The following is a 15,951-nucleotide window of genomic DNA, read 5'->3' on the forward strand; positions in this document are numbered from 1 at the left end:
AGTCACTATAGCAACCGTGTCCAATATAAAGCAGAGGGCGATGAACAGGCATGTCGCAAGTTGGAGGAACGTATACGAGATCGAGACCGACCATGTACGAGACTCGTACGAAGACCGCATCAACATCAAAGGATATGTCGATCTCCATGGCAACAGTGGGCATATAACATCTGAAACATGACATGACACTAAGCCGAGACAAGGAACAGAAATAACGAATACTATAGGAAAAAGAGAGCTGAGGTGATATTATATGAATGCGATATCTACTGAGGTAACACCGGTACAGTTACATTGGAACAGAATTGGGTTATACGGTGTGAGAAAAGTGTGTGTTATGACAAGGGACCACTGAGTACAGGAGGGAGAGTTGTGCTCCTTTGGAGTGAGTTCCCGAGTTGAGACAAGCTGTGACTCTTATCTAACATCGGATTGAGTCAGCCCACCTAGTGATACAGAGTTACAATTTGTCGCTCGTCAGCAGAAATGTCAAAGACCCATTAGTCGCCGGTAGCGGCACACACCGGTAAACAGGGTATTTCTGTCACTGGTCACCCGACAGGGCTTTGAACAGTAGCCTTTGGTCATCTGTTTCATATATCCCAGTCGAAAGCAACGGCCTCATCAGTGCGGATCACACCACCTGGCAACACCACAGCTCACATCATAACCGGAGCGTCGAAGAGCAACTGCTGTCACTGGGTTCAGTGCCCTCTCCGGCCGATCAGGGTGGGTGCGAAACTGAGCATCAATTCCCCAGCGGCGCCGCAGCCAACTGTGAGCTCCGGCCGACACTCTGCCCGGGCAGCGAGACCGACCGACGACGCCAAGGCGAATCAGAAGTTAGCCCACAACCAGTCCTATCTTCGCCATACGGTGCACATTATAGAGACGTGGGGTCACTCGGTGCGAGTGCGATGATGTGGATGTCGATTGGAGTTCATCACCTACACAACTCGCACCAGTGAATCGACTGAGATCGGCCGTATTTATGAACCGTCCGCGCCCACTCGCCCGTCTATTTCAGGCACCGCTACACCGGCTATTTCAGTCACAGTCGTACTGCCCATTTCGGCCACCACCGCGCCCTACATTTCAGTCACTAATGTACATTCCATTTCAATCACTGCAGTTCCAGTGCTGCTATCGTACCGTTCAGTTCACCCACTGCCGTAGCGTTCATTTGAAACTCCGCCGCAATATCCGCTACTCGTGTACTGTTCATTCAGTCGCTGCCGTACCGTCGGGGTGCCTGAGCCGTCCCCGATCACCACCTGACACCGCTCCGTCCCTCGCGGCCATCCACCTCCGGCGGACGCGTCGAAACGATGTTCTGACAGGTAGCAACAATCCCATCCCCTGACGAGCGGCGTCACAGAAACGGATCGCAGAGTCACATGCATGTCATGGTAGAGTAGCCCACGAGCCCTACCCATCACCCTGGCTGACAGCAGAGTAGTAACCTCGGACCAAGATCACCTCTGTTTGTCGGACGGAGAAAAAAATGGCAATCAGCCAGAACGGACGTGAAAACAGGGTAAGCGATACGGTAAATGTGGCTAAAAAAAAAAAAACGGACGATAATGACCACGGGAAAATGGGAGAAGCGGAAACACTACCGAAAGCGAATTGCATACATCGCATCGTAGCTTTCTCAGAACAACATCTCTTGGCATTCAAGCAGCAGCTAGCTTCAAACATCTTGTATGTGCCGTGAACCATAATGCGCAACAAATACTCTCTCCCGTTGACTGCAGTTCCGTTGATTCCCAACGATGCCATGCAACGTTCCACGAAGCTCCTAAACAGCAACAGCACGTGTGTGGGTCTGATCGTCCGCCACTGGACCGGCATCCCCGATTCCGCCCGCGTCCACCGGAGCAGACCGCTCGTAAAGCCGTGCCCGTCGGAATCACAATCGGACCCAGTCTCGAGCCGGGTGCATCGGTCACCTTCTGTGGCCCTATATGTCGATACAGTCGATACGTGGTGACCGGGCCGACTTGTCTCAGTCGGGAGTCGAGTCGATCTCAGAGGGTCCGCCAATTGGCACAATACTGGGGTGGTGTACCAACACAGTCGGGAGACAGATCCGGATCAACGGAGGGGACACAGAGAATGGGCAGGAAACCACGCTCCACGTGCACAAAACATGTGGAGGTGGGCGCAAACGTGTTAACTAGGGCCTAGTCATGGCTGGCCAATACGATGGAGAAAACGCAACATCAAGGGTATTACGAGTGGCTCAATCATTGATGAAGAAGGCTACTTTTGTCCAGGCACCGAAATAATCTAAAAAAAGTCAGGCTTGCAAATATTCCCAGCAAGATGGGAATACAAAAGGGAATGCCAGAAGCTTCAGCTACCATGGAACAATAAAAATTAAGAACAAACCAGAATTTGTCTGAATAATAATCACCCTTAAGTCTGAAAAGCTGAACAAGCAGGAGTAAATAAGTGGACGAATGTGTTGTGACTCACTGTAGATCCCTCACCACCAGCAGCATGTGTCGGCTATGTGTACCGACCTGTAGATGTGCTGAGCCAGACTGAGCACAGCGTCAGGCGAGGCGCGCGCCGTCATGGCCGCCAGCTTCTCCCAGGCGGAGAGTAGCGCCGACACGCGGTCCGGGTAGGAGCGCTCATGGTCCGTCACCGCCGCCTCCAGAGACTGAAACAAGGGGACATTATAGTTGCAGTTGGTCTGCAGCGTAGGAGCGGTCATGGTCTGTCACCGCCGCCTCCACAGACTGAAACAAGGGGACATTATAGTTTCGGTTGGTCTGGGTATGGGTGGTCATGGTCTGCCTCCAGAGACTGGAACAGCCAAATGTTTCAGTCACAGTTGGACTGGGTAGGATAGGAATGGTCATAGTCAGTAGCATCATCATCAGTCAGGTGCAAACACTGATACCACCAGAGTCTGGATTTTGAACACTGGCTACTAGCTGCCACCACTGCCCTCATATGTTGAAAGAGGGGAGCTGAGGGTTGAAGTGTAGAGGAAGGTCCTAAAGTCACAAAAACTCAGCTAATATAATTGTTATTTCACGATAATCAATGCCAATAAAAGGCAATTCTAGTAATAGGCACTAAAATGACATGACTAAGCAGCATGCACAAAATCTGGTAATGTAAAACGAGTGTGCTAGAACTAGAAATGTAGAATTTAGAAGCAGAACACACAGCTAGTTACCATCAACATTTTACTTTTAATTGCTTATGTTTGCAGTTTCCCATTGCTTTCCTGAAATAAGAATTATCTGTTTTTAGACCTTAACTTTAATCATCTAACTCATTCACTGACTGTCTTGCTTGTTTAGATGTTCTTTATTTCCTTCATTGCAAATGTGACAAGTAAATGATGAATTGAGTTCAATTCAATGGCAATAAAATGCAAATTTATGCTTCAATTTCAGCTATTCAATCATCTTTAGTTTTTGATTTTGTGCTCACTTGTCAAAAACTTTTACTTTACCAGGTAGTTGTGAAGCAGGCATCATACTTGTTTTTTGCAACCAAGGAGAGGCGCTATACCCGAGATGCTTTCATATCAAATCTAATCAAATCAAATCAAACCAAACCTACCCTGACCTAACCTTACCTACAACCTAACACCTAAAACCTACAGCCTAACCTACAGCACCTCTCCTTGGTTGCAAAAAAACAAAACAAGTAAGACACCTGCTTTACTACTACCTACCATTTCCACATGTTTCCACAAAAACTATTTTAGGAATGTGTTAAAAGCAAGCTTGTAAAAATTTAGTACTTAAAATTTGAGTCATTACCTTGGACACGGCACAGTGCCAAGCAGTGCGAGTGATTAAATCAAATTATGATAGGAGCATCTAAAGTTGTGTTCCAGGAATTCCCTAGCACAACACACGGTATTGGTATTGGTAAATTGAAATATTGATGCATGTCATGCTTTACATCATCCACCCCAGGCAATATATGCTTTATATCCAATTAACTACTGTGTGGCCATGTCATGCTGGCAAAGAATAATTGGAAAGAAAGATAATATATCAACTTAACATATTTTTAATGCCATCAACATCACACCAGCACATGTCCGGCTCAAAACGTGAAAAATAGACAGCAATGAGGAAGTGAGACTTTATAGTAGAATAAAACAAGCATCATCATAAATATGCTAACAGATCTGGTAAAATAGCGACTTAAAATGGAATATTTATCTCCAAAAGCAGCGTGGAATGCCGGAGAGTTCACGTTGCGGCAAATCCGGATGATCGTCACATACACGGAAAACGTCTTGACAAACGACTCAGCCATGTTCTTACCTGATAAATGGGCAAAAGAATCTTATCTTTTTCAGTTGAGAATAAAGATTCCATTTTCTCATTGTTTTCCTCGCTATCGTCCTCCGCAGACGCCATCTTGGGCGCAAGGCAATTTTGCTGATTACTGTGTTTTGATTGGTCTATTCTTGCTTTGCGGATCATGTGAGAAACTTTACAGCTTTGTATAAATTTAATAATTGAAAATAAAAAATGAAGTCTAAATACTAGGCTTAATTTTTCTGAATTAATTGCTCATGAAGCTCATATTTTCACAATATTATAATTTTAAAAGAAATATTAAGAGATTTCCTAAAAAGTTGTTCTCAAGCAAGAATTCGGTTAAAACACTGCAATATAACAGATGTACTTGCATTTTGCGAAAGAATAAACTGCGTCTCTGAAAAGGTTAGATTCTTTGCTACAACAGCTCGAAATCAATCATCAAATAACGATTAAAACGATGAAGTGGGGGAAATACGTTTTCCTTAGAGCCAGCGGCGCACAACAGCAAGCACCATTTACCTTACCTTACACTATCGGGAATTTTGAAAGGCAACTTGCCTGTAGGTCCCGCTCTCGTCGAGCTCGTGACTGGTGGTCATCTCTAGTCGTGAGTAGGAGTCAGGTACATCAGATTGGCCCAATGCTTGTCAAGTCTGGATTTGAAGGCATTGAGGGATGGGGCCTGGACAACTGTTGCAGGGAGGGAGTTCCAGTCGTTGAGCGCTCGAATAGTGAATAGTTGTCTTCTGGCTCGTGACTTGGCATGTGGTTTGTACAGCTTCCAGGGACTGATTTACCTACTTATAATACCGACGCTGTACTTCGGCATGATTGACTCCCCGGGTATAGCATGCAGAAGAAAGCGTGACGATTTACGCCTTTTATTCCCATATTTTCCTGGCCAATCGGTTTGCATTTGAAGCCTTGCACGACTTTTAATTGGTCGTGAATCATGACCGCCCTGCGAAATAGATAAAAATACTTACCCATATGGTAGTTATGAGGCATATATGGTAGCAAAAAATAGGTTCAATAACGGCGCAGTTGTGACTCAATTTGCCACTTGACAGTGAAGCTAGGAGGTTGTTGAATGTAATTCGTGTTTTATATTTGTATGAAACAAAAATGTAAAGCCGATAGTTACAAGCTAAATAGATGTCACGATGGTGTCATGCTATATCAACGTGCACTGATGAGTGATTTTTAGTAGCTTTAGATCATAGTGTGTTGCATGCCTCAGATGCCTGTCATTCGGATTCATTATTGTTATCTTTATGCTTTCCTTCATTCATTCATTCATTCATTGATTCATCGTTGGTTATGCTTGAATAGTGTCCAGGAGAAATCTTGAATTTAAATACTAATTGTAGTGTCATAAGGGTTTCTTGCAGTTCTACGACACAACATCACATTGGACGACGGTGAAAACAGGGCCCTGTTTCACCGCCCCACGCTGCGCGCGCTGCAGCGCGCTGGGAGCTGAGGCATACCCCTGACGTCACTCGAATGACGTTGCCTGCGATCCGTTAGCTTATGGTTAATCATGTTTCGAACAGAGACCTTGAAGAACCTAGTACCAATTGAACAGAAGTTTGAGTGCGAATACTGCTAGCGTGCAGATGCCGGATGATGCTGGCGCCGCGGTGCTAGCGTTTTGCGATGACTTCATAGGGTAGCGTCAGAGGGAATTTTGTTGATATTGCCATGGAAACCCAACGTGCCGATGCGCGCAGCGCACTGCAGCGCTTCGCCGTGAAACAGGGCCCGAGGCGCCTGGGGCTATTTAATCAAGGCTCCGAAATTCACAAGTGACATTTAGCATGTAGAAGGGCCACAGAGGGGGAGAAGTTCCAAATGTTACGTGACCCAATATGCCCTCCGGTGCCCTGTTTTCACCGGCGTCCATCACATGGCTTCTGAATCTATTCTGATTGGCTCCAGCTGTGGACTGGATTGCCATTTTGTGTTTGTTTTGTGAGCATTCTGCTGATTTCCATTTTCCAAAAAATGGAACTTCATTGCCGGAGACTTTACACCGGCCCAAGTCTAGCATGTCGGAGTTGCCTGGGCAAAACGGACTTGAGCCGAACCAAATTGCTGGCTGGGTTAGTTTCATTACAGCTTGTATGATTGGGGTTAATTTTGTTAATTAGTGCGCCTAAAATTTAGTGCATATTTCACTTAAAAAGCCAAACATTCATGCCATGATGACACTAATTGGCCGATGCTGCAAATGATTACCAAAACACAATAAACAATTATGAAATCCTTCCCCAGGTGGACTGTAGGGTAGGTAACAAGATATTCTTAATGGCCCTCTGAAGACAGACACGACTGCAGCACCCACCGCCGTGCTGCTCCTCAGGGCCACATCTCAGACGTCTCGGAGGTCTGCCGACACTGCAGTTGACTGGCTCGTGAGCCCGCCGACAGCTGAAAACCATGGCCACCTCTCGTCCGCTGAAACCAGTCGATGTGTACGATATTGCCACGGACATCGGCCGCGAGTTTGAGGCCATCATAGATGCGTTCGGAGCTGGCGCGCTCACCAACCTGGTGCCCAAGGTCAGTGTTTGCCAGATTGTCTCATTGTGAGTTGCTCATTGATACATTGCAGCTTGAGCTGAGTGTTTATGTTTCAATTTGAGTTTATGTGGGTGAAGATCGATGTACCTTTGAGTTTATGTGGGTGAAGATGATGTACCGATTTGCTCCACAAATCGGATTTAATGCTGCTGGCTTCTACATACAATTTTCTTGTTAGTCCCCTTCTGGAAGTGGTCCTTTTCTTCTGACAATGTGTGCCTATTTGTTTGCATTGATCCAGGTGATCCAGGCCCTGGAGCAATTGGAGCGGCTCTCCTTACAGCGGGAACAGGAGAGTGCCTCTCTGCACGAGCTGCGGAAAACAGTCGAGAGGCTCGAGGCCGAAAAGGCGGAGCGAGCGGCCGAGAGGCAGCGCTTTGAGAAGGTCAGGCAGCTCAGAAAAGGTTGAAAATTGAAAAGTACCTATTCAACCAACTATGAGATGAATGCTTTTGGTACTTGAGATATTGCTTTTCTTCATTACTTGTTGATAGTGATTTGTACTCCGACTTGGCCTGTCGAAAAATTTATTGGAATTATTCTCTGTCGATATTTGCCACTGAAATTTATAACGCCATTTTTGTGTTGGCTGTCGCCAGGAGCTGGAGGAGTTTGAGGAGCGCACGCGCGAAGAGACTCAGAAGCTGGTTTCCATGGTAACTGAGCTGCAGACGGAGAACCGGCGGATGCTGGAGCGGCGCGAGGCCGAGCGCAACGGAGACGCCTCCGGACAGACGGGTACGGGGCGGACAGGTGTTAGACGGGCGGCCCCGGATCGTATGGATTTTAGGTGGACGGGTGCGGGCCAGAGAGACAGTACGGGGCTGAAGGATGCGCTTTGGGGATAGGACGTTACGCATATTTGACTGGTGGCTGTGAATTGTGTGGCTAACGGATACAGCTTGTAAGTTGTATGTACATGTATACAGCAAATATAGTACTGATGGTTCACGGCCATGTATTGCATCGGGTGGACACATTTGGCAGACAGACAACATATAACGATATCCAAAGATCGTGGGTTATTTTTCGGGACCGTCATTGTTTCATTGTGTCTCACTGTACCCTCAGGCACTGACGAGGCGGAGGGGGAGATCGATATGAAGGTGCTGTTCAATCTGAAGGCGGTCATCGACAGACAGAGGGACGACCTCACCGCCAAGGACGCGCAGCTGCACGAGAGGAACTCGGAGATCGAAAAGGTACGGTTGATGAGGGGACGGGCGACAGCATGATGGGTGCTAGTGGTCTCATCCAAGGTTAAGTTGGTAAGTTTGCTACCATGGAGTAAAATACACTCGAGGACCGTTTTGGCTGAATTGTTCTCGTAATAAGTGCATGAGTGCTTTTCGGTGAAATGTCTTCCTTTTAGGCTGGTCGTTTCTGTTAGAACGATCGATGACTTGAAGCGAGCATCAGGTATCTGAACCTCCAGTAATAATTAGGTCGTGTTTTGTGTGCAGTTCCAGGCGGACTTGGACCGTATGAAGAAGCAGGTGCGCGAGCAGCGGCGTCGCCAGCGCGCGGCCTCCGGACAGCAGCGACAGCTCAACGAGGAGCGGACGCTGCTGGAAGCTGAGCTTACCGACGTGCGCCGCCAGATGGTAGCACTGCGCCAGCAGCTGGGCACCGCGCAGAAGGAGAACCAGGACCTCTCTCTGTCGGCGGTGAGTGGCGCTCTGGCGCGCGGGGGGGGGGGGGGGTGAGGCCGGACGATGGGGCTCAGGCGGTGGATCCGATAAAGTGAACACTCTAGCAGATTACTCGTGTATTACTCGTATCACTGCTAGCAGTCAGCTGAGTCATAAGTGTCGCAGCCTTTCCTGTGTGATGGAATCTCTGGCGAAGCGTTGACCACAGAATAGGTTTGTCGATAGATGACTCGTGCTCTGACCTGACTGCTGACCCAGTGTGGCCAAATTGGTTTAGCGTTAGGGGGAGGATGTTTAAAAAAGTTGTATGAGGATGTCACTATTTTCAAAAAAAAAACTCGTCTTCAGTGTCATTTTAGGTGCAGTTTTTACAAGTTATGTGGAAAAACTATACCTCACGTCAAGCTCTGGTGGAAAGTAAAAAAAAAATCAAATATTGTCATCAAAGATGAAAAACATTGCAAGCGCGACAGTACAAGTATAACGGTGCGAATCGTACATTGGAACATTTTTAGTCTTTATTCCTTCACTAGGTATGCTTTCAAAACAAAAACGTTGTGATGATGTAATTTTAAAATTTCTGAGGATATCATTATACTTTTCATTGGGGGTGACTTTCCCCGCAACATCACCAATTTGGCCACACTGTGCTGACCTGACCTTCCCTCGCTCCCCAGCAGGACAGTAGCCTGCAGAACAAGGTGGTGTACGACCGCGACGACCCTGCGCGGCCGCGGTTCACCTTTAACGAGCTGAGGGACATCCTGAACGAGCGGAACGAGCTGAAGGCGCGTCTGTCGGACCTACAGGACGAGCTGGCACTCTACCGGCCCGGCGGAATTGACACGTGAGTAGGCCGGGCCGTTAGGACTAAAGTAATGAAGAGGATTCAGGGTGTCTGGTGAGGCATTAAGCGATCGGTAAAGAACGATTCATTAGACGTTTTATGGAAGCTTTTAAGGTCACCTTAGATTCCCTCAGAGGGTGAATTACTCATAAGTGATAACAGCAGTGATTATACGTTTGTTTCTGCTGGTACGTCTAGTACAGGCGAACTGGCGGGAGGTTACGGCCGAAGCGCCCCTCAGTCGTGACACCCAACCCCAAGCTGCAGTGTCGTGGCCTCTGACCGTTGTGTTATTCCCCAGGTCGAAGAGTTCGATCCTGTGTCCTCCCAGTGACGAGTTGGACAGCTTCTCCAGCTCTGACCTCAGCTCACCGCCCTCGCTGCAGAACGAGCTCGAACAGCAAAAGTGAGTTGTCGGCCCCACGAAAACTAGGAGGTCAGCTGCGACAATTTCAGATCCCCTGAGCCCTGAAAACGATACGCTGCATCGGAGTGTCACGTCTGTTACTGTACTGTACACAACGTCGGAAGCGTGAATCTCACTGTACAGCCTAGAGCTGTGCCTGACTCGTATGTGTATTGTTTATAGGACGGTGGAAGAGGACCTGCCCGTGCACGGCCCGCTGCCTCAGGACCCTGAGGACGCCCCCTGGAAAAAGAGCTCCTCAGAGTCCGGCATCAGGCGACTGTGAGTAACCCGGTACACTGGAGATCCATCTGCAGAATATAGACAGCCCATAGGAGGGAGGGCATTGCTTAAACGGTCGGATGTCTAGGATGGGGTAAGGACTTTTCAACTTTCGCAGCTCCCTTTGCTTTCGCTTCGATTTGGTATGCAATTTTGCAGACGTTATGTCAGTGACATTGTGCTGCTTCCTTTTCGGTAGTCGATTTTGGTAGTGGATTGATGATTTCATAGTGGTTTGGCGTTGCAACAACTTTATGTATTTATAGCGGGTTTTGTATTTTTGTGTAAAATCGTAGATACGCGTTTTATCAGTCTTTAGAGGGCATCATATGCTCAGATGTTTGTGAGATGGAAGCGTGGCCATTCTGCTTTTTACGTACCGTCTGTTGCCTTATTTTCCCCTCTTGAGTGAAGGTATAGAAGGGCGAATGATCGAATCACGCTTTAGCTTCAGTATGCGGGATTTTCCGTTTTTTAAGCTTCCGCTTATTCTCTTCATTTATTTCTCTGCGCTTTATTTTCGCTGTAGGTATTTGAAGTTCCTTGCTAATGCCGCTAGGCGCTAGTTGAAGACTGTGTCTTACCGTTTTTACCTGTCAACCAAACGCTCAACGCTCAACAAATAGGGATATGATGCGGCTCGGTGCAATTGTATGGTCCCGACAATGCCGTGTCGGCACTTTCCTGCATTGTCAGCTGCTTTTGGGGCTATCGTGCACACGCAATGTCATCGCTTTACTAACACCACGGAATATATAGTCTATGACATATATGTCGTAGACTATATATTCCGTGCTAACACTGTTTGAGGCCCGGGTTGATGAAAATATACATTTTTAAGCTTGATCCTGCTTCCTGGGTAAAGTGATCCTATGATATCAATTGTAACGCTTTTGTCACCGCGCTCTTATTTTAACCCTTTGTAATATGAAGAGTCGCCGTTTAGTTGCCGATTTTCATCCTGTCCACACCTCATCCCGCTGAGTATGCTCGAACCACCGTCGCCTGACGCCGACCGGCCGGTCGTTCGCGTGGCGTGTTGCAGCATCCTGCGTCAGATCCGGCGGGCCGTAGAGTCGACCCAGGGTGCCGTGTCTGACCTGCTACCGTTCGCCTGAGGTCAGCGCAGGTCACCGACCCGCGACCCCCAGCTGCTGCGCGCGCTGGGTGTGGAGACCGCTGCAGCTGTCGTAGAGTTGGCTCCTTGGCTGTCACTCTCTGGTCTTGGCTCGATGTGTAGATGGCATTTTCTTCCATTCATTGAGATCCATCGTTTGGCTGAGCTTCTTTACAGCACACTTTGATTATGCGTTTCTCAAAAATATTTTGTCATTCACACTGCCATGATTACATTGCCTTGGCTTTCCTCGTCGTCCTATAAGTGATCGCATGCATGTCGGCGTAGGCAATACAACTGTTACGAGACTGCGGCTATTATTTTTTGCTAGAACAAAGCACATTATAATTGTCCAGAATAACTGAGGATCGATGTCTTGCACGGCCTATTTTAGGTGTTGTGTTTGGAAAGCGTGTGGACCATCGTATAACTTCGCTTTCATTTTTTCACCACTCTCTTTGTCATGAAGCACAGTTTGCCATCTATAAATTTGATATATGCACTTAATCTTAGTTCATTTCATCCCACCTTGTTGTGATAGTCTGTCGAGTAATTATGATTTTAACCCGGTGGTCATCCCTGCAATAATGTGTCATCTCTCCATTTCCTCTACCAAACTGGCTGGTAGCTGTTCTGGCGTGGTATCGCTGTATGGATCTGGTGCTTTACTACGCTCCAAACTCAGACGGTCTTACTGACACTACATATTCTGTTCTCCATTGCTCTGTGGCTGGCCCGTCTCGTGGTGTCACTACAGGCCGTTCTGTCGGCCATGGGGGAAAATTCCGCGGACATACGCTGGAAGATAGCTGCAGGGGCTAGGTTTTGTTTCTGGCTCCGCAGTATGCAAGAGAGACATCGGTACGGGCCATTCCGGCCGATGGTAACTGCGCTGGTCCTTCTACTCCTCTGCGTGCTGGCCATGCCATGTCTGACGACCGACGTCAGTACCCGCGTCCTTTTGTCTTCTTTGTGTCTATTATCTAGTATTTGCGTTTTCTGTCCAATGTCCATTGTCCTTGTCAACTGTTTAATGTCCCTGTCCGTGTCCGTTCCCGCTGTGCGCTGACGGTGTCCGTTCCCGCTTTCCGCCGTCCGCTGACGATGTCCGTGTCCGTTCCGCTGTCGCCTGACGGTGTCCGTGTCCTCTCCCGTTTTCCGCTGACGGTGTCTGCGTCCGTCCCGCTGTCCGCTGGCAATGTCCTCTCCCTTTTTCCGCTGACGGTGTCCGTGTCCTCTCCCGCTGTCCGCTGACGGTGTCCGTGTCCTCTCCCGCTGTCCGCTGACGGTGTCCGCGTCCGTTCCGCTGTCCGCTGACGGTGTCCGTGTCCTCTCCCGTTTTCCGCTGACGGTGTCCGACGTCCGTGTCCTCTCCCGTTTTCCGCTGACGGTGCCCGTGTCCTCTCCCGCTGTCCGCTGACGGTGTCCGTGTCCTCTCCCGTTTTCCGCTGACGGTGTCCGTGTCCTCTCCCGCTGTCCGCTGACGGTGTCCGTGTCCTCTCCCGCTGTCCGCTGACGGTGTCCGTGTCCTCTCCCGCTGTCCGCTGACGGTGTCCGTGTCCGCTCCCGCTGTCCGCTGACGGTGTCTCGCAGGTGGTCGGAGCTCGGCGGCCGGTTGGAGGAGGTGGTGCGGCGGCCGGCCGTACAGGCTGCCCTACAGAGGGCTAACTTCACTGAGGGAGCAGCGGGCGCCCGGTTAGACCGGGGGGGGGGGGGGGGGGTCGGACCGGCGTGATCGAGTGGACGTGGGATTGGGGAACTGGAACATGGATGAATGTGGATATGTTAATTTGGTGGACATAGAGACATAAGTATTGAATGTGAACTGCGGAGTGATTGTTTGGGCGGATGCCGATGTGGACCGTTGCGCTGTGTTGTAGGTGGAGGAAGGTTTTACTCGGGCAAAGGGGGTGAATCCAAAGGGTGTCGGTGATGGATGCGGTTGGTAGCGGATCGCGGCGCAGTCTGGGACTATGATGCGATTGGAGGTGGCCAGGCTGCACCACCGTCACATGACGGACTTACCAGCGGCAGAGTACCCGTCCTGGCTCATTTTTGGTCAGCTGGGAGATGCTGACTCACTTCGAGAACTGTGGGAGTGAGTCAGGTATTCCGCGCGTGCATTCGAGGTTGATGGTAGATGGTCGACATGACGGCAGACGGCGTGGTTCTAGGTCACAACGAACTGGGTCCCGATCCTGTGGAATGCAGTTTCGCCGTCCTGATATTTCGCACAATGAGATGCTGCCGTGTTTTTTTAAATTTGGTTTCCTCAGGAATCATTTCATTGTATTCATTTCCCATTGTTTGGTTCTGCTTGCATGATTTCTGCATGATTTCTGCTATCCGCTTTTGGATGTTGTCCACATCTGCACATGCATTTGCAAGCTTTCTTTTTGCCCTCATACCGGCAGCATTTTTGCTGCTGCTCTCATATGCTATGCATCATTACCTACTTTCCTAGAACGTGGTTGTGGCTCTAACTGGAACATTTCACGCTTATTCTACTTCACGCTTCAACTAATAATTACCATTTATTACAATGGACTTACTCTGTCAGTCTTCACCAACGTTCAGTCGAGTTACCGCCCTTGTCGCTTAGCCCCTCTGACCTGACCTCCACCTGACCCGCTGTTCTCTGCTGACCTCTGACCGGTCCGACGGGCGCCGTTGCAGGTTCCGGCGGCTGTTTTACACAGACGGACGGACCGACAGTCCGCGGGCCACCAGCACCCCGGTCAAACCCCAGACGCCGGGCGGGACGACTCGACGCTGACCGCCGCACCTCGCGGCGCTCAGCCCGTACTGAATATCGTTTGACCTGTGTTTAACGGTGATTTTATCTCCACGTGCGTGATCCGTTTACATCTATATCGGTTTGCTAGATATTTATACTGTTTTCAGTTTTCACTCATATTTACGCCATGACTTTGGTGGGTTTTGTTAGCCTGCCAAGCTGGCTTTGGTGAATATTTATATTTGAATAGGTATATGCTGGGAAACCAGAGTTTATTGACGTGGATTTGTATATTTAGCTCGTCGGTTTTTTTCCGATGACAATATCCCCAGGAATATCAAGTATTTCTTCCCTAGTTAGCTGAGTGGCAATGTTTATTTTCATCGCCAGTATATATTTACTCGTGTGCCGTATGAGAGACATTATATGACAACTTTTCAGACGTTTGGGGTTGCGTGTGTAACGGTGTAGGCCTGTGCGTTGTGTCAAACTGAGCTTTCGTCAATGTTAACCCGTGCGTGCGGCTGCGCCGGTACCCCACAGTTAGCCATGTGTTTGCCTAATGTTAGCCCATGTACGCACTGCTGAGACTACTTACCTGTGTGGCTGTCGCTGCTCCTGCTGCTATTGTGCTGTCCCTGTGACGCCTCCCCGTGCTGTGAAGTCGGATCTGAGACCTCTGAACAAATCCTGCTGTAGGCGCCCGAGCCCCGCAGGCGTCCTTATAGGTTCACACTTCCTCCCCATCCCATCTTCCTCACCCATAAGAGACGCACGTATGGAATCACAGCCAATCTAATCTCGTACGCCAGCCACCAGTCTGTGGGCCCATGACTCCGCACTAGCACTCGATCTTTAGCGTCTAAAACACCTCATATCATCACGACCCTTTCTCTCCCCGATCTACTGGTGATCTAGCTGTATTAGACACCAATCCTCCATCCCTACCCCACCATTCAGTCAATCCCCTGCGCTGCATTACCCCGCCGCTAGTATGTGTGTAGCTGAGTTTGTGTCGCAGAACAGGCGGACATAGTCGATGGTTTAGGTGTCGCAGTAGCTGTGTAGAAGGCTTGTCAGAGGGCGACTGTCAGGCGCTAGTCTGTTAGGGTTTAAATCGCTGAGTATTTTAGTTTGAGCGCCGTTCGGAGATGCCAAATCGGACTGACCGTTCGTGGGGCCAAGGGTCGGCCGTGGCGGCTGTCGGCCGTTTTCCAGTGATGTCTCGGAGATTAGAGTGTGGTTGGACGGTGGGGGGGGGGGGGGGGGGTCGGCGGCCATACGTGTGCCACAGGCGAGTGTGTGAGGGGAGGGGGACCCGGACCCCCTGCTGGTAGGCTAAATGGAGTTGTATCCGCGCGGTGTAATATGATGCAGCTGCTTTAGGAGTCATTACGCGCCGCAGCGGAATGCTTTTAACGACGAATTGTTATGTAAACTGGCAGTCGATGCGCAAAATGTTTATGATATGTTCTTCGCTCCGATGCATTATACTATGCACAACATATCTATATTGCATGGTGTATGCTGGCTTTAACAAACAGTGCAAAGCGGTTCAGAGCCGGATATTACCGGTTCTAACCCGGGGTGGCGGAGGTGATAACACGCTAAGACGCGAGGTATAGTATGTACTATGTAGGACCACGAGCGGCGCAGGGTTTTGCAAACCGGTAAACCGTGCTTTAGGTGGTGTGGGAAGCGCGTCGGGCGGTCGCATCGGTAACAATGTGTCCCCCTACCCTTCTTACCTAGGATATGACCTGTCCCGATAACAATGGTGTAATACACCGGAACTGATCCCACCCTACCCCAACGACGCTGTACCCCGTCCCCCGTCTCGCGTCAAAATGTAATACACGTCTTTTCCAGTATAACTGGTGTCTGGAGAGAACTCAAACACGTGCTGGTGGTAAGAGGACAAAGCGACATGTACCCAGGCATTCATGCCATTTTCATTTGAAGAATAACCGCTCATGAACACAAACGCGTCTTCCTCGATTCTGAGTATTCTTCC

General features: G+C 49.2%; 2 protein-coding genes across 7 annotated transcripts in view; one reads left to right on the forward strand and one right to left on the reverse strand.

Moving 5' to 3' along the window:
* The window catches only part of LOC122380359, a 29,351-nt gene extending 24,902 nt beyond the window's left edge, over positions 1–4,449 (reverse strand). The window contains exons 1-2 of the mRNA XM_043363446.1: positions 4,308–4,449; positions 2,529–2,671 (exon numbers count right to left, since the gene is read on the reverse strand). Of these exons, the coding sequence (XP_043219381.1) occupies positions 2,529–2,671; positions 4,308–4,403 (239 nt within the window). The 5' untranslated portion in view covers positions 4,404–4,449. The remainder of the gene's footprint in view (positions 1–2,528; positions 2,672–4,307) is intronic.
* An 891-nt stretch (positions 4,450–5,340) lies between these two features.
* LOC122380364 (RILP-like protein homolog) lies at positions 5,341–15,808 on the forward strand. 6 transcript variants are annotated; one of them, XM_043363458.1, is made up of 11 exons: positions 5,356–5,392; positions 6,588–6,875; positions 7,138–7,281; positions 7,496–7,634; positions 7,968–8,098; positions 8,360–8,563; positions 9,226–9,395; positions 9,697–9,801; positions 9,985–10,083; positions 11,129–11,202; positions 13,877–15,808. In XM_043363458.1, exons 2-10 carry the CDS (start codon positions 6,753–6,755, stop codon positions 11,199–11,201), a joined length of 1,188 nt encoding a protein of 395 aa, XP_043219393.1. In that variant the 5' UTR covers positions 5,356–5,392; positions 6,588–6,752; the 3' UTR covers position 11,202; positions 13,877–15,808. The 6 variants fall into 6 exon arrangements, with proteins under 6 accessions (XP_043219388.1, XP_043219391.1, XP_043219393.1 ...); XM_043363453.1 differs by lacking the exon at positions 11,129–11,202 and having other exon boundaries at positions 5,341–5,392; XM_043363456.1 differs by lacking the exon at positions 11,129–11,202 and having other exon boundaries at positions 5,342–5,392; positions 9,229–9,395.
* Positions 15,809–15,951: the final 143 nt, after the last annotated feature.

Source organism: Amphibalanus amphitrite, unplaced genomic scaffold, assembly GCF_019059575.1.
Source record: "Amphibalanus amphitrite isolate SeventyFive unplaced genomic scaffold, NRLGWU_Aamphi_draft 000096F_arrow, whole genome shotgun sequence".
In the NCBI taxonomy this organism is placed as follows: Eukaryota; Metazoa; Arthropoda; class Thecostraca; order Balanomorpha; family Balanidae; genus Amphibalanus; species Amphibalanus amphitrite.